At 42.9% G+C, this 23,845-nt stretch overlaps 3 protein-coding genes across 5 annotated transcripts; 1 reads left to right on the top strand and 2 right to left on the bottom strand.

The window, feature by feature from the left end:
* Window positions 1-1,631: 1,631 nt before the first annotated feature.
* cbln12 (cerebellin 12) lies at window positions 1,632-4,571 on the bottom strand. Of its 2 annotated transcripts, none has more exons than XM_035169363.2 (4): window positions 4,414-4,571; window positions 2,974-3,795; window positions 2,471-2,590; window positions 1,632-2,390 (listed from the first exon to the last, which is right to left on the bottom strand). In XM_035169363.2, exons 2-4 carry the CDS (start codon window positions 3,250-3,252, stop codon window positions 2,193-2,195), a joined length of 597 nt encoding a protein of 198 aa, XP_035025254.1. In that variant the 5' UTR covers window positions 3,253-3,795; window positions 4,414-4,571; the 3' UTR covers window positions 1,632-2,192. The 2 variants fall into 2 exon arrangements, with proteins under 2 accessions (XP_035025254.1, XP_035025255.1); XM_035169364.2 differs by having other exon boundaries at window positions 2,974-3,683.
* Window positions 4,572-5,140: 569 nt separating this feature from the next.
* trim110 (tripartite motif containing 110) lies at window positions 5,141-13,575 on the bottom strand. The gene is made up of 9 exons (XM_035171356.2): window positions 13,420-13,575; window positions 11,773-11,916; window positions 9,987-10,527; window positions 9,804-9,899; window positions 9,351-9,584; window positions 8,121-8,143; window positions 7,641-7,786; window positions 6,783-7,054; window positions 5,141-5,905 (listed from the first exon to the last, which is right to left on the bottom strand). Exons 3-9 carry the CDS (start codon window positions 10,473-10,475, stop codon window positions 5,636-5,638), a joined length of 1,530 nt encoding a protein of 509 aa, XP_035027247.1. The 5' UTR covers window positions 10,476-10,527; window positions 11,773-11,916; window positions 13,420-13,575; the 3' UTR covers window positions 5,141-5,635.
* Window positions 13,576-13,601: 26 nt separating this feature from the next.
* On the top strand, window positions 13,602-23,433 carry sall2 (spalt-like transcription factor 2). Of its 2 annotated transcripts, none has more exons than XM_035171354.2 (4): window positions 13,602-14,051; window positions 15,694-15,840; window positions 17,593-21,452; window positions 21,735-23,433. In XM_035171354.2, exons 2-4 carry the CDS (start codon window positions 15,765-15,767, stop codon window positions 22,032-22,034), a joined length of 4,236 nt encoding a protein of 1,411 aa, XP_035027245.1. In that variant the 5' UTR covers window positions 13,602-14,051; window positions 15,694-15,764; the 3' UTR covers window positions 22,035-23,433. The 2 variants fall into 2 exon arrangements, with proteins under 2 accessions (XP_035027245.1, XP_035027246.1); XM_035171355.2 differs by lacking the exon at window positions 13,602-14,051 and adding an exon at window positions 15,062-15,609.
* The last annotated feature ends 412 nt before the right edge of the window (window positions 23,434-23,845 follow it).

Here is a 23,845-nt window from a genome sequence, read left to right as displayed (position 1 = left end):
CCTACAGGTTAAAAAGATGTGTGTGTCTTACCTCACACAGAAGTTTGGCAATATCAACCGGCTGAAACTAACCATTGAACAAGAGGCCGAAAGATCAATTCATTCAAAAATGGCAGAGTGAGCTCAGAGGTTCGTCATGTAGAATTCAAACAAGATATCAAACTGGAGTATGTATGTGTTGTGTGAAAAACAACAGTACAGGCAGGCTATCTTAGAATGACTAACACCAGAATCCCAAAGGATACTGTAAGATATACAAGGCTGAATAGAAACCAGAAGATCTGTAACCTTTGTCATGAAAACCGTATGGGTGATAAATATCATATTTTGTTAATGTAAGGCAGTAAGCATTATCAAATATAGAGAATCTGTATCTGCTTAAGAATTATTAAAACCAACCATCTATGCTTAAATAAATTATTTTACACCAGGTGATTTTTTAAAAAGAATATACTTCCTTTTTTTAAGTAGCATTTGTTCAGCCATTGTTTGTGCTGCGAACCATGTGATCATGGTCTTGAGTCACATTAAATAAAGAAAAAAAAATCCATTTGGTAGATTCTCAGTTTTATTTTAAACATAGTTGGGCTGAATGGCTTGGTATCACCTGAGCAAAAGTGCATCTTCGCACAATGTGTATGTCTCCTGGTTTGCTGTGTGGTAATCTGGTGAAATCAAATTAATTTAGGAACACAATAATGAATGTCTCACCGCTCGATTTTGAAACAGGGCCTCAAGCGATAGATGATATCGTATTTTAGTTGAGCAAATTCCCAAACTACTAAGCTATGATTAATTATATTACCATTAGCCAATTTCTGCACTGGGATTCTGTACCGCAGCATGTAGCCCTCTTTGTTTGGTTGGTAATACAGCCTTAAGTTTCATATCATGTTTAGCATTTCATCTTACGTGGCATAAAATGTATCTATCATACATCAATATATTGTAGAAGAATGAAAAGTTTTATGTAAGACCTCATTTTCTGCATAAAAACTAAAATTATGGTCAGAAATTATACAATATGTCTGTATGAGTCTCCCATCTATTACCATTAAAGCTTACTCAAATTATTGTGACACCATGAATCAATGACATGGTTCGACATATTTAGAAATACTTAGCGGTTCATCCCAAAATCATAGAAGCATGATGCGAATAATGTGGGAGAACATATGAAAGTGAATAAGAGAGAGACAGGGTGGTGATGGTCATGAACCAGGGAGGCGTAAGTGACTGCATGTGGCAGCACCCCACACTTTATCTATGGCAGCCCTGCAGAGATGAGCCTGACCGCTCGCCAAAGCCTCCATCTGTCTGTTGCCCTGCGAGGAATATCCGCTATACGGCACACATACACTCTGCCCCATGCTGATCTGCTTGGTCCACGCCAACGCCAACTCTGCTGGTGAGAGCTATATTTACAAACAGCTGCCGTGGTGAGTACCATAAGAGGGAGGAGAGGTATTCTTTAGGATGAGAGGGTTTAACTGTCACACCCATAGCATGCGACAGTATCAACCCAAAGTTATTTACGCAAGCTGGTCTAGCAGTGATTCATAGAATCTTGTATGTGTGAAAAGAAATAGCTGACAATGCATGCATTCCAGTATTGAAAGTAAAATACTCAGTGAACTTCATAGGATTTTATTTTAACGTTTCTTAATATAAATTTCTGTGTAAATAAACTTTTGCAGGAGAGTAACAGGCATATAGAGGAGCATCAGTGGTACGACACAGCAGAATAAAAGGTACGTTTGGCAGGTTTGTAAGCGAGACAGGATGCCATGTGGAGCACAGCAGTGTTTCAAACATGTTGAATAAAAAAAGAGATGCTCTCACCTAGTCTTTGCACAGAAGCCCACATTGCACATGGCTACGTTATAATTTTATCACAATGAAAACATCTCTTAAATAATAACATCAAGTATTTATGCACAGAAACATAGCAAATGAAAATCATAGACAAACCTCTTTTTTCTCATTTGAAGATAATGTTAATTTGCACAATCATCTCTGCATTTTGCATAAAACACACTTTTTCATGCGCTTTGTAGTGAGTTACAGATTGAAACCTCTCTACTTTTTTCTCTCCTTGTGTCCACTCATTCCGTCTCTCCCCCCTTCCTGCTCCGTCCAGTTCTCCTCCTATCACCCACTCAATGCTTCAACCTGCTCTCCATCCATCTTCCTCACAAGGGGAAGACCAGGAACCCCGAGAAGGTGGAGTACTTCCAGCCTCCCATCAGGTTGCCTCTCTCCAGTCTGAGATAGGCCTTATCCCCCTTCTCCATGATCACCAGACCGGCGTTGGTGGCCGCCTCTCTGGTCACGTCCTGGTCCCCGGCGAAAGCTGAAATCATCGGCCAGCCGTTCAACATCAGGCTGACCTACAGCAGACGAGATAAAAGGATTAGATCAACCATGTTGATCTGCTGGAATGATAACTTTATGTGGTGAGGTATTGTACCTGGATAGTTTGTCTGTTGTAGGCCTTCACAACATGGAAGTTGAAGCTGTACACTCCTCTCCTTGGTGCCAGGAAAACACTGCTCTCTTGGTCGAAATGAGTGCCAACGTTCACCAAAATCTGATATATGACAGTTCACATGAAACAGTAATCAGCACTACAATGTATTGCGTTACAAAAAAAGCTCTATAGACGAGGAACAAACAGTGGGCCTATTGTCAAAAGATTTCCCAGACATTCCTGCTCACTCCAGGGTCACTTGGGTCGTTATTTTTGACCAAGGAGTTAGATCTCAGACTTTTCCCAAATTACTGAAACATATTGTCACTCGTCCTTTTACAATCTGCGTCTACATTTTACAGCATGAAAGACCATTCTGTTCTCTTTCTACTTTCAACCTTAATGAGCATTTCACATAGTCTAAAGTATTTAGATTTAATACATTAAAATGCACAATGGCATACTGTAAGAAATCCCCCAAAAAACAATAGTCACTCACTCACATTATCAAAGTAGATGATCATGGTGCGGTTGCTCATGTCCGTGGGCTCGTGGTTGGTCTGGCGGCTGGCGGAGAAGGCCACTCGCCCCGAGCCGGAGCGGACCGACATACCCAGGGCGTTACCGGCTGGCTCGGACGAAGGAGTGGAGTCGCATACTACCAAGCATTTCCCCTCCAGGATGATGGGCTCTGTGTCATTCTGGCCCCTGGACCCACTGGGTCCCCACAAAAGGAGCACAGCCAGCAGCAGGAGGTCAACATGTAGTGACCTGGGGTGCATGATTGATGCTTGATATCTCTGATTAAATATGCTATGAAAAAGAGTCACTTTGGACTATTTGAAGTGTAAATAAACATGCTATGGTGAAAGAAAAATGTCCAGAGTTCAGAGTTGGTTTGATTAAACCTCTATGCAGTTTTCACTGTCACCATCAGATTGCACTAAGGTGGCAAGATCTTAAAATGAAATTATATTCAAATGAAATTCAGAATGGTTCATTGGCCATTGCTGTCAATCACAGGCTTTCTGTTGTTCTCTCTGGTTTTCTTGTCTGCCCCACAAATCCCAAATCTCTTGAGTGCCGTATGTGCTGTGTCAGTCGGGGCCAGAGTGACAGTCACCAAAAAAAGGGGGGGGGGGGGGTCTCTGGGTATTTTAAAGTTGATTTCTTCAGCAAAAAATAAGACAAGAAGGCAGAAGAGAAGAAATGTCTGGGGACAGGACGAGAGAATGTTTGAAGATACAAGAGATATAAGGTACGGGCACAGCGAGTGAAGATCCAAGCTCAGACTGTAAATGGTGTCGAGGAGGATGTAAGAGGCGCTGAGGAGATGAGAGGTGAGGGGAGAAAAAAAGAACATGATGAGGTAAGATTCTGGAGAGGTGACAGGAGAAGGATGCAGGACCCAGAAGGGAGTGAGAAAGAGAGAGGGAGTGGGGGACAACTCCACTGAGTGACCATCTGTCATTTACACGTACCCCCCTCCCTCACACCCTCCCATCGCCTCACACAACACACACTCTTTTTTTCCCTCTATCACTTGTGCTTTTGTTTCACGCCTACACATTCGCTAGTTATACTGTCTCTTCTTTGCAATCTATTCGTTTTCTCCTCAAGTTCTTTTGTGTTGTCTTGACTCATAAAAATTAAAGTTAAAGAATGGAGTCACATTTGTCCTCAGCAGATCCAAACAATTACTGAGAAATGACACAAATTCATCTTTGATTGAAATTAGCACAACATGAATAAATAAATCTCATTCTTAATGACAGACACAAACACAACTGTTCTTTGTCTGGAGATTTATTCCTATTAGCGCAATATTATCTATTATCATCTGATATTAACTTTAAACAAGTGCTATAACGTGCTCTGACCACTGTTCACTCTTTACTGAACAATTCTAGAATTTTGGGTGAATAAGAAATAGAGATGATCACCTGTTTCCATCTGGACAATCTTGTATTCCATATCAGGTGAAAAGAGTCCCAGCTGAATGACTGGTCAACAATCCTTCTTCTCTTCCTCCTCTATCACATTCTCTGACAGTTCGGCCGTCAGTGTGAGCGAAACCAAACCAGATTACGCTCTGCTCCCTCTCTCTCTCTCCCTGTGCGTCGCTCTCTCTCTCTCTTTCTCTCTCTCTAAGCAACCCCCCTTTTCCGTTTGCTTTTCTCTCTCCCTCTATGTTCATCCGCCCACTCACCTTTACTGAAATAAAGAAAATGGCATGATAATATTGGCATCGGCGACCTTCCAAGTGTACAGTTAGTGAGTGACTGGCAGTTGTTTTTCTTTAAGATCCAATCAAATCAGAGGGTTTCCTTCATCTGTGTCTTCACACACACTGTGCACCTTGGTGTACATAAAAATGTTTCTACCTTTAGTGTAACTACTTTAATCATCTATATTAGATAAAAGGCTGGATTATACATTGTTTAACAGCCTGGTGATAGGCACAGCTAGACATGAATTAAACAAATAAACAGAATAAATCAAAAGTAGGTTTTTAGTCAAACAGAGGTAGGCCTGTGCACCGCACCAAAACAGGGGTTCTTACATGTCATTTCCCCCATTTATATCAATGAAGGTTGACTAAATATTAGAAACACCTCCTGATGCAATACAATTCAACAGCACCATAAAGTAGAGCCTTCAAAATGAACACAAGGTTAAATACAATTTATTTCAACAAAAACAGGAACAGTACAACTGTAGGGTTTATTAAAGGGCCGTTGTATTAGACTGCAGCTCTTTTATTGAGGTGTATCCAATAAACTGGCAGCAGAGTGTATTATTAGTAGCCAGTCACTTGCTTTTTTAAATCACTATGGAATGAAAAGCACATAATAACCTTGCAGTCTTGATATGAAAATCTATTTCTGTCTTTATTTTCTCTCCCACTTACTAACATTCTCATTCTTCTCTGTCGGATATTATTTCCATGTCAGAATCACCTGATCACTGTTCGGAGTGAAATGTTTCTGTAGGACCAGCTCCGCTAAAAAGTTCCAGTTGGCAAAAGTTCAGAGTACAGTGCAGAGTCCTGTGTTTGTTAGGGAATGAATCAACTCTATATTGTCTTGTAGTGTGTTTATTTACATCAAACCAGTTCAGGTGCCAGCAGTAGTTATCTCAGGCCTCCTTTGCCTCTCCTGTATCTCAGACTTTGACGATAGAGATGCAGCTGTTGAGCTCAGCTTTGTAGAGTCCGAAGCCCAAGCACACGGGCTGAGTGAACAAGGTGGAGAAGGTGTGGAGGTGCGTCAGGTTGCTGGATAGTCCCACTTCCGAGAAGGTGATGGTTCCCGCGCCGTAGTCCACAGCCACAGCGACTCGGTTGGTGGTCATTTGGTACGATAGGCGGGTCTTTCTGCGGTTGTGCCAGGCGGCCAGCTTCCTGTCATGCTGCTGTGTCAAGCTCCATGATACCTGCGGGTTTGGCACAGGCAATTTAATGACGGATCATTTGGCATAATATCTGATTTGTCAAATAGACATAGATACTCTGTGATCATATTTAAAGGTGCTACATGTAGTATTTTATAATCATCTGTGTCATGAAAACTTTGAAACCTTAGTATTACTGACATAACTTGGGGAAAAGGTCTAGAAGTCTAAATAAATATATTAAAATATTAGGTTGATTTAGGGCACAGAGCGAAAATAGACAAAACAACAAGGGAAGAGGATTCTTTGTTTCTTGTATGCAGTGGTGGGATGTAACTAAGTACATTTACTTTTTAACTGTACTTTACTTAAGTAGATTTATTTTCAAGTACTTTTCACTTTTACTCCACTACATATATCAGCAAACATCTGTACTTTCTACTCCACTACATTTTTACAATGCATTATGTTACATCTCCACATATTTTTTTATATTTTTAAAAGTAATCAATAACGAAAGGGTAAATTGGTCCATTGATCCAATCAGAGCAGGCAGGTAACATTAGACCCCGCCTCCTGTCGTAGCATCATCACTAGTGAAAAAGAAATGGCCGAGACTCAGCCATACACTTGCTATTATCTAATAGCAAGTGCTTACTGTCCAATTATTTCTACTTTTACCAGAAGTGAAATGTTTGAGGAAAGAAGAGTTTAAAGGAAAAAAAAACTTCAACAAGCTCAAAGGGATGCCAGAAAAAGCTCATCAAAAATCGTGTAGTACCACAAATTCCACTGGGATTAGAGGATCCCACAAATTGTATTTGTTTATGGAAAACAATGAATCTGTGGCTGAAAATGAAATATAGCACCTTTACATGTGTAAGTGCTATCAACAAAACCAGCTACTTGGCACATATACCTTGTTGTTCCCAAAGGCGTTGTCATCTTTCCCCTTACGTCCAATACTTCTATAGCAGACGCCAATATCCCAGAATCCCTTAGTATCCAGCTCCCAGTAGTGAGTCCCAGAGGAGAAGGTCTGGACGGTGAGAACCTGCGGCCAGTGGTCGAAGCGTTCAGGGTGGGCTGCACAGGGCTGGCGGCTTTTAACTCGCGTCACTGAGCGAAGGTCATCAGAGATGCTCAAGAGAGGATGGGCAGAGTTTGTGTCCAGACTCAAAGGACTGGTTACTGTACGAGAGGAAAATAAAATAACAATTGTAATGTTTAGTTGCTTGAATTATATTACTTGTGGACATTTTGCTGGTTAACTCTGACTCTGGTGAGCAATAGATAATCTATAGTATGTCACTGCTCTTGGAAACAACAAAGTTTTCTTTACTATTTGAAAACTCATATTTTTGAAATGCAAACATCCATAAACACAGTTTAGTTAATACACAGAGAAGACCACTTGTAGTAATCAAATCAGATTGTACAAAACAAATTAAAATGAAGAGATTATCAAATTCTTCAAAATAATTTTGGAAATATCCAACATTACTTCATGCTGAGTTAGATGTGAAGATCAATGTTACTCTCCTATATGTCTGTTAAATATGAAGCTAAGCCAGGAGACTGTTAGCTTAGTTTAGCACATAAACTTGAAACAGATGAAACTAGAAGGGCGCTTGGAGAACGCATACCTCTGCCAAGCTGTATACAAGGCTGGTATCAATCTTCTCTGGATAAGAAAGTGAATAAGTGTACTATTTAATGAATTAAAATGAATGGGCTGGGTGGTGTGTGTGTGTGTGTGTCCCCCTGTGTGACTCACAGAGCTCCCTCTTGAGTTCACTGAGGCATCGGAGGGTGGAGGTGATGAACTCTCGATACTTGCTCTCTATGTCCTCCAAGATATGCTTTCTGTCCAGACTGACGGCCTCAGGGACAAAGAGTGGGCTGCTCAGGTCAGCGAGTAACCTACAACAAATGAACACAAACAAGTACAGTAGGAAAAAAGTGTGATTTAAAGCAATTAACATATAGATTCAAGGCTTGTGTAATAACGCCATCTGTCCTTTTTACTCTCTTGCTGTTTCTCTATCCCCAGCACACACACACACACACACACACACACACACACACACACACACACACACACACACACACACACACACACACACACACACACACACACACACACACACACACACACACACACACACACAGGCATACATTTCATAATATGCATGAAATATCTACATAAACACATTCAAAGACATCTAATAATGCATCATCATTGATTTCTTCTTACCTTGTGTCATCTGATTGAAAGGCCTAAGGAAGAAAGAGTCGAGGACACCATGAAAGAATCAAGGTCATGACTCAGCTGCATACTTTGGACTTAACTTACTTAACTCTTTGATGACAATATTTTCTGAGATCTACTTTATCAAAGAGTCTACAGCTCTTTTAGAAGCTCTGTAACAGTTCATGTCAGCACACTGGTGATTTGAACTACGATGTAAGCATAAAGACATGCTCACAATTACAATGTCGGTATAATGTTCATTATCTTAGTTTAGCATGCTAACATTTGCTAATAAGCACTGAACGGAAAGTGCAACGATGGGGATGTCCTTATTTTTTGGGGTATTTCCTTATTAACCAAGGTATTGGATGAATAAAAACACAAGAAAGCTGCAACAAAGTTCTCCAGTTTGACTAAAACTGGGGATATTCCAGTTTTGTCCAGATGATGGCACTAGACTAAAAGTTAAGGGATCATCCAAAAGATTATATTTAATCCTGAGGGGATCATGAATGTCATACATTCATACGAAATGAATTATATGACAATCCATCCAGTATTTGTTGTCGAAAAACACAAATTCAACCACATGGTGAAAATAGAAGAAAAGTCTGGGGATGTCCAAAGTCGTTAGGACAATCTTCTGGGATACATGAATGTCAGAACCAAATTTTGCACCAATTTATATAGTAGACATTTCTCGGAATGAGTGAAAACTAAGGCACTAAATGGAAAAGTATAGGAGATCACTAAGGTCAGTATACACTTTACATCCTGTGTATACAGGAGACTGTGGCTCTGGAGGGAGAGCAGGTCGTCCACTAACTACAGGGTCGGTGGTGTGATTCCAGTCTACCCTATTCCCTGTGCTGAAGTGTCCTTGGGCTAGATACTCAATCCCAAATCGCCCCTGGTGGCTGTGCTGCTAATGTGTGAATGATGTGTTGGATGTGATTGAATTGCTGCACATAGATGCACTGAATGAATGTGTGTGTGGATGGATGTAAAGAGCTTTAAGTGGTCATCAAGACTAGAAAAGCCCTTTATAAATACAAACCACTTATCTACACAAAATTGAATACCAATCGACTCAATAGCTGCTGAGATATTTCAGAAGCTATACTGCATTAACAGGTAATTCTGACAGCTCAGAACACTATATCATCATTATTGACTGAGACTACCCTACAAGTACTACAATACACCGTTAATGTACCAAGGGTCTGTTCTTACCCAGATGAGCAGAAAGGGGTCGGTCTCTGCCAGCAGTGAGACCAGGTAGTGCTGGATGCTCAGCGTCTGGCTCATGTCGTCCCTCACCTTGGAGCAGTCCTGGTGCACACGATCAATGACCTGCTGCCTTTCCTTCTTGGTGATGTCCCTCAGGGCCACCACCAGCTTTGTCACCTGAACCTGCAGTCCTGAGCCCAGGCGCTCCACCTGGGTGTCGTCCTTTTTTAGAGAGTCCTGCAAACAGAGGTGAGGGGCTTGTGATTGGTGTCAGATCTGTGATTGATTCATAAATAAGGCCTCAATAGAGCAAGGGCAGTCTGAGGGTTATACATGAAAATGATTCAAAGTTGTGATCCCCTATGGGACTTAACTTGGGGAGTACACGTTGGACTATTTCCTCCTCAGAGGGTTAGGGTTAGTTTTTCTTTGCAGGGTTTACATAGTTTTACTCACAGCCATAGTGGAATCAACATTCTCATGCTCCTTGAGGATTCTCTCTCCATCTTTCACTTTTTCCTCTGCTTTTCTGAGCAGCGTCTGGAGAATGATCTGTTGAATCACATTCATTTCAGCAACCTCACACTGGTGCACAAGCATAAAAACATAAAAACACACCTTCATACACCTCCAGCTCACCTTCAGGTCATCTTCCACTTGTCTCAGTGCTTTCACTTTGTGCTGAACGTGGCCTCCCTCCATCAGACAGTCCCCGCACAAGTACACCCTCTCATCTGCACAATAGTAGCGGAATATCTCTGTGTGTGTTGGGCATCTTCGCTGGGAGAGGTCGCCCAGCGGATCCACCAGCAAATGGGTGCTAAACGCCGGCCTTTCCAGATGGGGCTGGAGGTGTTCTTTGCACAACGACACCTCACACCTCAGGCAGGTTTTGACGGCCAGTGCTGACTGCCCTTCCTCTGTCTCAGGGGAGCAGCAGTCGCACAACACTTCACCATGCTCCTCCTGGCACTGGGGACAGGTAAAGCGAACTTTACCCTCGGCCGGGCTGCTCCAGGCCTCGCGGATGCAGGCGGGGCAGAAGCTGTGGCCGCAGGGCAGGGGGTGGGCTTGACCGAAGATGTCTCGGCACACAGAGCAGGTCAGCTCCTCCTCCAGGGACGCCATGGTGAGTGGGAGAAAGGACCCTGATGTGTGTTTGTGTCTGTGTCACACAAAGCTACAAACCAGTGGATTTATACAGAGGAGAGAAATCACAAATACAGAGACTAAATTCCATTTAACAAACAAACCCGCATAATAAAACACACAGATGACTCACAGGTCTGTGCAGCACCAAAAGAAAGACCATGTTTGCCAATGTTACATGTGCACTTACAGGCCTAAAGTTGCTTGGGCAACTGTCCGTTTGCCCTCTTTGACTGAGCTGCCCCTCTGGAGAATTCTTTTTTGTGGCTGCATTAATATCAGTAGCCAAATACTTGCTAAAGTTGGTCCAAATTAAATCACATCACATTAAAATATGATGCAAAGTGATGCCCTATGTACCTCATCATGTGTCACCGTCCAAACCGACTTTACATTGTGATGGAATTCTGAATTTGCTAAATTTACTTCATAAATTTATGCTTTACATATTCAAAGTTTGAATATTGTGGCTTGCGATCGGATAGATGACAGTTTTGAGCTTGGGACGCAAAATCTTATTGCTGTTATAGTTTACAGGAAACTATAGCCTATCTGCACTAATGTGTTAATTTACACTGGCATGGAGGGTGGGTGCAGGGGTGTTGCCTTGTTTCAGGTTTGAGCAATGGCCCCTCAAAATGTTTGTGCCCGTCCCTACATGGGGCTGTTCCATGTAAGAAGCACTGATGCCCAGACAGGAAATAAGACGCTGGTGACAAATGGGAAATCCTTTTTTCACTCCAACTGTGCACTTAGACCAGTAATCCTGTCTACTGGGCTTTTTCCTGCTGCGCTCTATGTATAAAGTACTTAACAATGTAACCACTATTGCTGGGAAAACCTCATGATATAGTGTAAGGCAATACATCAACAATACAAGGTCTGCAAATACCTTAATGTTGAATCAGGATCTATTCAACACATAGAGTGAAATAAACCATAACTTTGTGAGACAGTTGGATGAAAAATAAACATATAATTTACTAAGCAAGCAATGACACACAGTATTGAGCTGATAAGTAAAGAAAACTATGACTTATTGATTACCACAGCAAGTGCAAAGGGGTTGTAACACTGACCCGCTGTAAGTGTTAACTTGACTCAGACCCAAGCTGTTGCGGTGAAGGGATCAGAAGATCATCCTTAACAGCTTCTTGGCCTAAATTAATCTGCATGTGCTCCACTATTACATTACAAGCCATTTCACCACGTTCATCTCTATTGGATCTCATGGTCGTTCTTCATAAATATCAAAAGTAAAAGTGGGATTTGTTACCTGTTGGAGTCCTGGTGTTTGCAGACCGTGGCCATCAATGAGCTTGCGTTGTCACTGTTTTGACCGTGTTGGCTAATCCCAGCAGATTCCCCCCCCACCAAACTGCTTCATCCATGGCACTGGACTCACAGAGGTCATGTGACACTGTGGTGGGAGGGGGTCATGGGTAATTATAAGGGTTACTTTATATTATAATGTTTTGCATTAAAGTCACAGCTCAAAAATGAGCAGGTACAAAATAACTGTAATTTTAGAGAGAGAATATTATAATATAAATGTCTTTGCCTATAACTTTTGGTCACTTGCTGTTTTGTCTGCATTTTTTATGATACTATGATTGTTTTTGTTTTTTTAAGAAATGTGTGTATAATGTTATAATTGAAGTCATCAAGAGCTCATCAAACTCATTCAACATGCCTTAATTTTTTGTGTCTCAGAGACACCTAGTGGCCGTGTTGATCCAAGACATAAGGCCCAGTGTCTGCCAGCCATACTGTTGCAGGACACATGGTTGTAAGAGGTCAAGCCAATGTCAGTCAAAAAAATAATGAATAAAGAGATACAGCCAAGATGGAAAATTGGCCCAACAACAAGATGTCACAAACCACGCCCCCCACCCCCCCACCCTCCTCCTACATCACAATTATTAGTTGATGATTTAGGTGGTGTGGTGTAATCCTTGAACTGGATCCTTGAGTCCGAACACTGCTCTTCACCTTCTACCCTGCTCAAACTTCTGTAACAAACACATTAGGTGTTTAAGCAGGACTTTACACAAATCAGCAGAACTTAAGATCAAGAGGTGGGTGAATGAATGTGGTGAAAGTGTCTTCAGTACCTCTGTACACTTTTACGTATTTTATTCTTTTACTCTATTTTGTTTATTAATTTTACTTTTTTTAAAGCAACTGCAATGTATTCATATATGAATAAAATGTATTGCAATCATTTGTTCTGTACATTAACATGCTGTCACTGTTAGTCACCTGTCAACTACTGTAGTTTGAGCTAGGGTCAGGATTAGGTTAGGATTAGAGTTATTTAAGGGACTTTGAAGTGAGATAATCTGTCCTGTGATAATTTGATACTTTGGAAGGACCTTGTCGTGTTTCCGTTAAAAGTGAATGTTAAGACATGCAAGATGAATGCTGACTATTAGCTTCATTTACTTCTACATATTTTCAAATAAGACAAGACAAAACAAGATAAGATAAGATAATAAAAAGGCAGTAGAATAAAAATACAGAAAATAAGTACATAATATAATCCTTTCACCACAGACAGAAATATTGTTTGTAGAAATGTACTTGTGTAAAGTGGAGTGGCACAGGGTGAAGAGAATATATATATATATACACATCAAAACTGTTATAGGCAGGTATGGTATACAAAATGAGTGGGTATAAAATGCGATGTGCTATATATATATATATATATATATATATATATATATATATATATATATATATATATATCACAAATTCACTACAGTACACTAAATTGGAGTATATTATGTAAATGTTTATATATATATATATAGGTATCAATTCACATTAGTATACAGTATGATATGATTATTAGATGGTATGTAAGTATATAATAATGTTTTGTCAGTAACAGGTGGGGTAACCACAGTGATGTCCACACCTGTTCAGATGTTAACTCCCCATCGGACTGACCCAGCCCAGCATCAGAGGTGTGTGTCCCCGGGCCTGCTCTCCAACGTGGAGGTAACTGTGCACACTGCTTCCCAGAGGACCGTCTGGCGGCCAGGGCCATTAATTATAACCGACAGGGAGACAGACAGCTGAGCAGACAGACAGACTGTGCCGCAGAGAGCTGACAGACAGACAGACAGGCCGCACAGGAGCAGGCCCAGACAAATACAAAGAGACGAGGAAGAGCAGCAAGCACGGTCCGAGAAAAATAATCCTCCCCCTGTAGCGAGCAGACTGTGTGTGTGTGTGTGTGTGTGTGTGCGTGTGCGTGTGTCGCCGCTTCTGCTGCCTCTGGACTAAGAGTAAATACATTCAGCCATAATCACCCTTTGTCATAAGAGACACTAACGCGTTTGGCGACGGAGATAAATAATTGAAAAAAATGCGGCTGTCCGACTGCGCATCCCTGGGAGTCAATTGGGAAACGCTGCGCCAGTGTCCCGGCTGAGAGACGGAGCCGATCTCACCCAGCATAAGCGGCCCAGCTCTTCTCTCTCTCCCCCCTCTCCTGTCATTACACAATAGACCACCGCTTCCCCAAAAATCATCGTTTCAAACATGGTAAGTTGCTTTTGTCTTATTTTTAACGGGGTCTTGTCGGCGACGAGCGGCCTGCGGGGGAAATGCACATCCGGGACTATTTTTTTCGGAGGAGTCATAATATTTTATGAATCATAACTTGTTATGATGTGGGAGCGCGCGTGGCGTGCAACAGGTCGCTGTACAGTAGCGGGGACGCGCATCCCAGCGCCGTATTTTGCGCTTGTTTCCAAACATTGTTGAAAATGACCGATCCGGCCGACGGACACGCGATCACGCTAGCGAGATGGCACGAAAAAACACGAATGCTTTGTTGGCACAATAGATTTCTGCTTTTTTATCGTTTTAAAAAAGCGATGATGTTCTCAGGTTTGACTGTTTGATAACTCCTCGAGTTATCACTTCTATCGATTTGACCAAATATCATCGATTACGCAATGACGCGCATGTTTATCGCCTAATGATTTTATTTGTAATCCTTTCATAATGTTCGGAAATCACAGATTTGTTTTCTTAATGTGTGTCCATATATCTGACCATCGTGGGAGTTAAACTGTTTTGTGTTATATTAAATCAACCAGACTTCTACTTTACAACAATGGACGATGTGGTTTAAATAATTCAGACTAATCATCACCTGGCGGCTCATCAACATCGCCCTGTTTTTATAAGATAACATTTAGACTTTGAATCAAAGGACGGGTGTATTTTATTATTCTGCCCAAGCCCCAGGGAGACGGAGGGGGGGTGTAGAGGTGTTGAGGGGCTGGGTGTCACATGCAGGGCCCGGGTTAAAAAAAAAAAAAAAAGAAGAAGATTTTTGCCTCCTCACTCTGGCCATGTCTTTCTTTCACTACCTCTCCTGCACGTGGTGAGCGGTGGGGATGCGGGTGAAAAGGGAGCATTGTGCCTCCAGTCAGTGGCCTTATGTGTTGGAGAGGCTCTGAGAGGGTGATGTGCACTCAGCTGTGCTCCCTCAACGCCATTGTTGCACATTCCGCCCCATTTTGACTGAGCTCACATACAGAAGCCTGTTCTACACACCACACACCTCATACAGATTAGAATAAGAGAGTGTGTGTGTGCATGTGAGGAGGCGGCCTGTGACATTGTATGTTTGGTTTGGTTTAACAGGATTCATTTAACCAGAGCCTTATTGGCTTTTGGGCCCATCAGTGCGCATAGTTTCCCCCCTGTTACGCACAGAAAGATGAGATTTAGATGTTATAGATTCATATCACTAATCCAGAGCTCAGGCGGTGATGGGTATTATGAACTTGAGCGTCAATGCGTGAGGGTTTAGTGAAGAGAGGCAGTGGACTCTTGGCTGAAAAGAAGGGGTGTTCACTCGCCTTTTGAATGCAAAGTAGTGGATGAACAAGTGAGCTGTGTGTGTGTGTGTGTGTGTGTCAAGAAGAGAAGGAGGGCCAACGGTGAGTTTTGAGAAAAGGGAAACTTGTTGAGAGAAACTGTCACACATGCCTCTTTGGCACTTGAGTCCTGTTTTTCTTTTCTCTGCACCACAATGCCACCAACATGGACCATGCTTTACTGAGACCAATCTACCCGGAGCATCCAGGTTCACATTTCTGGAGATGATACTTTAAAGTTTTTCTTTCTTTTTCTTCTCCCTTGAAGTAATTTAGATACCTACTTTTTTCAGTGTGCAGGGAGACAGAATAAATCTTGTGTGTTGGCCAATGCGCCCCTGCGTCGGTCCCATCCTGCAGAAGCATGTCCCGTCGGAAACAGAAACGACCCCAGCAGCTTATGAGCCTGACCCTCGGTGCCTGTCGGATACATGAGCATGGTGAGAAATAGACTATACATCAAAATAATACATTACAAAAGAATATTATTCAGTAGGATGGGACTCCCATTGGACTAGTTTAGACTTCATAGGGGTCACACACAACATGCAAATTGTGTTAAAGTGTTTTAACTGGTGATTTAACTTTTGCACTGTATTGCAATTGTTGACCTAAGACTTGTGCAACACCATATGGCAAATAGCAGGTTTTGAATCTGACCAGAAATGTTAACTTCAGTTTTTTTTGGATGTGTTGATCAACAGATGCTTATATCATTTTAATCATCATTTAGAAATTGGGATTATTGGACAGTTAAATTCAATCTGTATTTGAAGGGTGGGCCATGTTTTACTCTCTTGCTCTAAAACTAAGGCTTGTTGGAATTACTGGCCTACAGAGTCTCTAATTTTTTCTCTGTGGTTGCAGCCATTAGCAGCTTTCTTTGCCCTGTAAAACCCAAGTGTCTTCTCTCCTCACTGCTAGTTTCAAAGAAACAGACCACCCAGAATACAAGGACATACAGTAAACTGACAAATCTGTGAAAAAGAATGTACAGTGAATTTGAACATTTTGGAATAGGCAAAGAGATGAGTACGAGAAGGTCAAGGAAAAGGAATCTTAGAGGCACTGAATAAGGTGTTCTGACTGCAATAGCATTAGACCCCATTGTCCCCTTTCAGCTTTGTTGCTGGGTACTGAAGCATGAACATACCCAAGAAGAAGTGTGTATGTGTGTGTGTATTCACGTCTGTTCATTCACTTCACTCCAGTTACAGGAATGGGGTGCCTAGTGTGTCATAAAACTGTAGCTTTCAAGCAAACAGTAGTAAGTTTACATGTGCATGAGCAACCTTGTGCTTTAAAAGTCATTTTCTTTTTGTGGCCATGTCTTGTGAGTTGACATGCTGTGTGTGTCCCGAAATGCTTTACTGAGCTAAGTTGGTGATGGTCTGTGAGTCATCATGTCTGTTTGCAGGGCTGTTTGTTTTCTTTGCACGACACCTCTCTTCCTCTGCCTGGCCCTAAACCATATCAGGAATGTGACCCCCGTGTGTGTAAGGTCAAGTCTACCAGCCAATCAGGCACCCAGTACAGTGTCCAGTACCCAACCAGGACTTAACATTTAGCCCCCCATTGGGTTACTGGGGGATGGGCTCTTAAGGAGACAAAAGAAAGACAGATTGAATGGAGGAAGAAAGAGGCGAGGATGGAAGAGTGTCTTAGTGTGTGGACGTGGTTTCTTTTTTATTTGGGTGGGGGTGAGGGGTTGAGGTGAAGTCCATTGTCTTGAGCATGTTGCCCTGGAAACAAGGTAGGCTCCTATATGGTTAAGCAGTGTATTTTTGCAGACCAGTGGTATCTGTGTCTGTGTGTTTGCAAGCATGCATGCCTTCATGCATCACATATGTGTGTGTGTTTGTGTGTGGCGATAGTGGTGAGGAAGCTGTAGTTGATGAGGACAGACAGGACAAAGAGGAAAAGAAAGCTGTGGTGGAGAAAATTCACCCTATAGGTTAAAAGTCACCTTTTAATACCTAAACGCTTCTATATGCTAGACAAAGAAGTCACAGACTAACATTTTTTCTTGTCATTGCTGTCTTTTGATTAAGTGAAATGTGGGTTATTAATTATAATTGTTGATGAAAACCCATCTCACAAATAAGATTGTAATTGTGAGCAAATGCATGCTTTCTTGCCACTGTAAATGATGATGAAATCACATTTAGATTTTCTCCTTTCAATTCCTCTAGATGACAACTTGGCAGTGAAGTCACAGTCCTTTCCATTTAGCCCGGATTCTCCCTTGTGTTCTCCATCTTCTCCTCAAAGTTCCCAGCTGCTCCTTACTCTACGTTCATCTTTCAAGGGGTCCCAGACCCCCTCTCTGCCCAGTGAGAGTCCACCGTCATCTTCTTCACCAAGCCAGCCCTCCCACCAACCCTCCAAAGACCCAAAGCCCTCCCTCTCAACTGACCTCCCTAACTCTTCTCTCTCTTCCCAAACTCAACATTCACCTGCACTTGAACTATCTGGTTGCAGTCCAACATCCTCTGCAAGTTCTCTCACCCACTCTTCCCGAAGTGCACACATGGCCTCTCCCAAGCTGGGACTGTCAGCCACCACCACAAACTCTTCCTCTTCCTCATCATCCTCTGCCTCCCTATGTCCTCCACCACACCCTGGAAGCCCCAGTCGCGTGCCCGACGGCCCCCCAAGTCCTGTTACTCCCACCCCCAGCCCAGGAGTGACATCTGCCTCAGCTGCACCATCTAGGGCCCAGTTAAGCATTGCCCTGATCCTGGAGGAGCTGCGGGTGCTGCAGCAAAGGCAGATCCATCAGATGCAGATTACAGAAGAAATCTGTAGACAGGTACTACGCCTCGGTGGAGCCTCCTATACCATAGACACACCCTCACAGCATCTTCTCCCTCCCTTGCCTCAGCTCTGCTTAGAAGGCAGCAAAAGAGCAGCCAGCCCAACTACCCTGCCAACTCCAGCTCAGCCTTCCACTTCTGTTGCTCCTCTTCTGGCATGTTTCTCCTCCCTACTTCCCTCTCAGGCTGCCAACAAACCCACAAGGGCAAGCAGTTCCTCATCTCAAATCCTGCAGCCCCACAAGCCCCAAATGGAAGGAACAGGAGTTACTTCAGGGGCTCATAGTTATCTGGGGATAGGCTCTCATTCCTCTGCACCCTCAACCACTTCCTCTGCTGCCATCTCCATGGCTTCCTCTGCTTATCCACTAGCCCTGTCTTTAGCTCTGCCCAACCGCTACCTTCATGAGAAATCTACAAATACCACCTCAATGAGTGGGCACAGTGGCCTCTCCCTCCTAAACTCATCCCTTCCCACATCAGTTTCTATTGTCCCAAACTCCCAAAATGCTCTGCAGTCTATCTCTGGAGGAGGAGACTCATCCCCTTTATCCAGCTCCAACATCCCTGGTCGCCTTCAACATGGTTGCCGCTTTTGTGGAAAAATGTTCAGCAGTGACTCTGCCCTGCAAATACATCTACGCTCACACACAGGGGAACGGCCCTACCAGTGTCCAGTGTGCCTCAGTCGCTTCACTACAAGAGGCAACCTTAAGGTACATTTCCTACGCCATCGAGAGCAGAACCCTGAGCTCTCACTTTCACTCCTGCCTCCTTCTTTGTTTGGGGTTGCATTAGGGGCCACTGGCGGATCAGACATGGGGCAGACCATGAGCAGTGGTAGCAGTAGTTGTGGCATGAATATGATTCAGAACAAGCGAAAAAGGCCTGAGGATGAAATATGTGGAGATAATTTGGAGGTCAGTGGCACCAGTAGTAGCTTTTCTCTGGGGGCCTCTGGAGGGTCTGCTCCTTCCACCCTACCCCTGCCCCCTACAGTGGATCTGGCATTGATTTCCCACTCTCTACTTCAGCTGAATAGGGCTGCAGCTGTAGCCGCAGCAGCCTCTATCGCCTCTGGCTCATCCCACTCACCGTCATCCTCTTCAGCTTCCATTTCCTCTCTGGCTACCTCCCTCCTCTCGAACTCTGCTTTGTCCTCGTCTTCCACCATCACAGGATTACTCAAGGGTGCCAAGCAGCAGCACTTTGATGAAAACACTCCCCCTCATGGCCCAATACTTTCTCCTGCAGCATACTCTCAGCTAGCCCAACTGCCGAAGCTCCTCTTTCCATCTGTCTCCACTTCTTCCTCTACCCCTGCTGCACACTCATCCCTCTACAACCATCCAGCCCTGAGCTTGTTGCGCACACCACTACCCTCTACTCCACGCTCTCTCCAACTTCCTTCTTCCAGCCATTCTCAGCTTTCTTTCCCATTTTCTTCCTTTCCCAAAGTCCCAGGTGCACCAACCACCACTCCATCCTCCCTGTCTTCCTCCATGGCTTCCTCTACTCCTACATCAGAAACCTCCAAGTTGCAGAGGCTGGTGGAGAAACTAGAGAAGGCTTCTCCCCATTCCTCTTCTCCATGGACATCTTCCTCTACTGCCACCTCCATGCTGGAGATGCTATCTAGCAGTACCACTACTGCTTCAGCAAGTTCAGCCAACAATCGTTTCACAAATGCCAGCACTTCCACCACATATGTCATGGCGTCCCCACCATCTTCTAATCTTGTCACCACTTCTGTTTCAAATCTCACCCATGAGATGATTGCTGCCCTAGGCATGAGTAACAATGGAGCCAGTGCCATGGTGGGTGGCATGTTACCATCACTGAACATTACAGGTCCAGCTGCTAACCTGACAACCAATCAGTGTGGGGTTTGTTTACGGGTACTGAGCTGTCCTAGAGCACTGCGTCTGCATCAGGCTACACACCTTGGAGAACGCCCTTTTCCATGTAAAATATGTGGACGATCCTTCTCTACTAAAGGCAGCCTGCGGTCGCATCTGGCCACCCACCATGCTCGACCAGCAAATGCACGGGTCCAGAACTCTTGCCCTCTGTGTCAACGGAAGTTCACTAATGCCCTAGTGCTTCAGCACCACATCCGTATGCATCTTGGTGGACAGTTGCCCCCAGATGGCACAGACGATTCTGCACATGAAATTCCACCTGAATCTAATGCCAAAAATTTGTCCCAATCCCAGTCCACTGATCCAAATACTGCCTCTAGTAAAACACCCCCTCTAGCTGGCCTCTCTAAAAGCCCAGCCCCAAGTCCACAATTTCCAGCAGTTGGCTCAGTCCCTGTCTCTGGTAATATGAAAGCAGGTGATTTCATCCAGCAGAATCCTAGCAAATCTGCACCCTGTAGCCCAGACCTCATCCCCCCTTCCAACCTTAGCCCTGACCCTTTCATGAATCCAACAATGCAAGCACCATCACCAGGCAGTGTAGAACCCCCTGTCCTTTCTGTCAGTACCCCTTTGCCATCCTCCCAACAGACAGGTCAAGATTCCCCAGTTAGCCAAGATAGCCAAGTTGAACAAGTTACTGCTGATGTTCATCCTCCTAAATCCACCCCTCCACCAATTACCTCCAATGTTACAAAAACTACAGTAACCCTTAAAAGTATTGATGAGGACTGTGGAGATAATGTAGAATCTACCTCCTCTGATGCCTTTCTTGGCTCCAGCTCAAACTTGGACAACTTACAAAGCACACCTGCCCATGGTGCCCCCTCTGCTTGTACCTCCTCTAACCCCACCCTGAGTCAAGATGTTCTGAATGTTAATGTAACAAAAGCCTTGGAATCAGTCTCAGTCTCCCCAAGGCCCCAGTCACCAGAATCCATGGAAGAAGACAAAGATCAATCTCCTTCACTAGTAACACCAAAACAAGACCCATCAACTGTGCCTGACGAGGACCTCAAAAAGACTTCCAATTTGGAGTCTGCAGACACTATTGATGCTGAATTAACAGGGGCAACACAGAGAGCTGGCACTTTTGTGAGGGAGACACGTCAGAGCTTTCATTTTGGTTCATATCGGAGGGAGGACAGAGTGGAAGGTGTTAAGATTAGTGGATTAGCTCCAAGTGAAGCTCTGGATGATTCTGTCCCCATCAACCTGGCTCCAACCCTGCCATCTCCAATGTCTCGTCCTGAGAAGAAGACATATTGCTGTGCTGAGTGTGGGAAAGAGTACGCCAGTCGCAGCGGACTGAAGGTAACTGAGTCGTTTTTGTTGTACAAAGTTTGTTTTAAGACAATAAGCTGGATCATAGTATTTCGCTTTTTCATCATTGAACCTATAGAAATTAGTTGATATATTTGTCCACAAAAAGAAATCCGATGCATGCTTTAGTCATATGTCAGACTAAATTAACCGTAGATTTTACTCTACACTATGATGTATTGGGTATATTTGAAAGTTATACCTTGCTTAACCCTAAACCTATTACAAGAATGATCATTACACTAAAATAATTTTAAATCTATGAATTCTTAGGGGCACATGAAGCACCATGGTGTAGTAACCAAATCACCACGTCCTCCAGCCCGGACTAGTCGTTCCTCCGCTGAACAACTACCTTCTTCCACATCTATGACTTCCTTGAACATTCCTGCCACCAGAAGCTCAGCAGGCTTCTGGAATCAGTACCAAGCCTTCCTTAACACCAGTAATGAGCCAAATGATGACCCGACTGGACTCCAAGAAGAGAATGAGTCAACAAAATCCCCTGCTCAATCTCAAATGGATCCGATTGTCTCCGAAGAAGGCGGGGAAGAGTCTAGTGAGGGGTTATAATTCAAGTCAATCTGATTGACTGTCTGATGTTTTGGTGTTTTCAATCAATGTTTATGTTTTGTGAAACTGTATGGACTTTTGCGTAGTACTGCTTCCTTAACACATTTCAAGTAGCCAGTCTGTTTGATAGTCAGAGTAAATATGTTTCTATGTGAAAGTTGTGAGTCAATCAACTTGGTCTTGTGTTTAAAAAAAAGAGAGCGCTATTGTACAAATAAAGATAAAAAAATATTCAAGAAGGAAGAATTTGAGTCCAGTTATTGCTGGAATTGTTAAAATAAGTGATATTACCTTTGTCTCCCTTGTCTGGCTCAGTGGTTCTCAAACTGGAGGGCTCAGGGGGGCTCTGCAGGGGGGCATAACACCATGGGAAAATACTAAGGTATGAAACTCTGTGGGGAAAAAAACATTCATCAGTTTGCCGATGCCTTCATGTTGACCTTTATTTCACTAAAAACTTTTATCATTACTTTCTTCCCTACAATTCTTAATGACTTGGGTGGGGAGGTATGAACTTGTTTTGGCTGCTTAGGGAGGGTAAACAAGAAAATGTTTTGAGAACCACTACGCTGGCTAAGGTTCTTAATAGTTTGAAGCACATTCTAACATGAAAAAAATCTATGTTTGGACATGAAGAAAGAGTATCCCTGTTGTATCAGTGTTTCATACCAGACCTGGGTCAAGTAATTCACAATTAATGTTTGAAATTACCACTAGGCCCAAATGGTTCACCATATTTAAATAATTCTGATGCTTATTAGTGAGTCATCAGAAAGTAAACTAATAGAATAGGTTTTTTTTTTATAATTTGATGTCAATATATAAACCTTTTGGTACTCATCATCATGTACCAAATCTGATCCAATTGGCACCAAAGGAGGCTTAAGTGAACCAAATTTCTTGATAAATGCTACAACCTGGGTCTGTTTCATGTCTATAGTCAGTCCTTGAGTTATAGAGAAAACTGATATAAATGGAAATTAGAAATTTAGATCGGTAAAACAAAATTTTGCTTTGCAAGAGAAAACAAGGCCAACAATATGAAGATTTTTTTCTGTGGGGAATATTAAGTCTTTTGTCCCCATCCTGCGATTCAGATAAACTCCTCCCTCGTGTCATTGTGGTTTACTTTTCACTTTATTGTCCTGTCAAACCAGAAGCACAGCTGCAGTGTTTGTGAACCCAGTGAGGACATGGTCCTTTGTGTGACCTTTGACCTTCAGCTTCGTGAATATTTTGATTGTTGTTTGGTCCTAATGTATTATCTGTAACACGTTTTCAGATACTAAAGTTACTAAAACTTTAAGTTACTATATACAGTATATCAGAAGTCTGTGTCTGTCTGTTCTAAACTGTACATTCAGTATCTCCATATTAAAAAGCCATTTGAAAAAAATAATTGCTCAGTCATGTTTCTTCCAGACTAAAATAAGGTGGGTTCCCAAAGTCTGAGACCTAGTCTCTTGTGTGTTGTAACTAGTGTACTTGTTTATTATTTCCCGTGAACACAGCATAAATCTAAACATAGGCATTTGTGTCTGCTCCGACCTTCCCTTGTCTTGTCACATCAACCAAGAGGATGAGGGGACTGGATGAGGCCGACTGCAATTTAAGCACATACGGTAGGTTAAAGGAAATGTGTGTATTTTAAAAGTCTTTTTACTGTGTGTATGTCGGTATACATTTGTCTCTGTATGTGTGTATTTACATCGCTGATAAGCATCATACCCACAGTAGCCGTCCGATGTGAGGTGAAATCTACTGTAAAGCTGACATTACCCCAAACAAATGAATGCAAACAAATGAATGCC

The sequence above is a fragment of the Hippoglossus stenolepis genome, chromosome 11 (genome assembly GCF_022539355.2).
Source record: "Hippoglossus stenolepis isolate QCI-W04-F060 chromosome 11, HSTE1.2, whole genome shotgun sequence".
Taxonomy (NCBI): domain Eukaryota; kingdom Metazoa; phylum Chordata; class Actinopteri; order Pleuronectiformes; family Pleuronectidae; genus Hippoglossus; species Hippoglossus stenolepis.
This window is presented reverse-complemented; position numbering and strand designations above follow the sequence as displayed.

Bases quoted from the DNA above. Each gene is read 5' to 3' on its own strand.
- cbln12 (XM_035169363.2), bottom strand. From the start codon at position 3,252: ATGCACCCCAGGTCACTACATGTTGACCTCCTGCTGCTGGCTGTGCTC. The intron at 2,591-2,973 runs GTGAGTGAGTGA...GTCATATATCAG, and splicing joins TGATCATCTACTTTGATAAT to ATTTTGGTGAACGTTGGCAC. The intron at 2,391-2,470 runs GTACAATACCTC...CGTCTGCTGTAG, and splicing joins ACAACAGACAAACTATCCAG to GTCAGCCTGATGTTGAACGG.
- trim110 (XM_035171356.2), bottom strand. From the start codon at position 10,475: ATGGCGTCCCTGGAGGAGGAGCTGACCTGCTCTGTGTGCCGAGACATC. The intron at 8,144-9,350 runs GTAAGAACAGAC...TTTCTTCCTTAG, and splicing joins ACCCCTTTCTGCTCATCTGG to GCCTTTCAATCAGATGACAC. The intron at 7,055-7,640 runs GTGAGTCACACA...CCTCTCGTACAG, and splicing joins TGAACTCAAGAGGGAGCTCT to TAACCAGTCCTTTGAGTCTG.
- sall2 (XM_035171354.2), top strand. From the start codon at position 15,765: ATGTCCCGTCGGAAACAGAAACGACCCCAGCAGCTTATGAGCCTGACC. The intron at 15,841-17,592 runs GTGAGAAATAGA...CAATTCCTCTAG, and splicing joins CTGTCGGATACATGAGCATG to ATGACAACTTGGCAGTGAAG. The intron at 21,453-21,734 runs GTAACTGAGTCG...ATGAATTCTTAG, and splicing joins CCAGTCGCAGCGGACTGAAG to GGGCACATGAAGCACCATGG.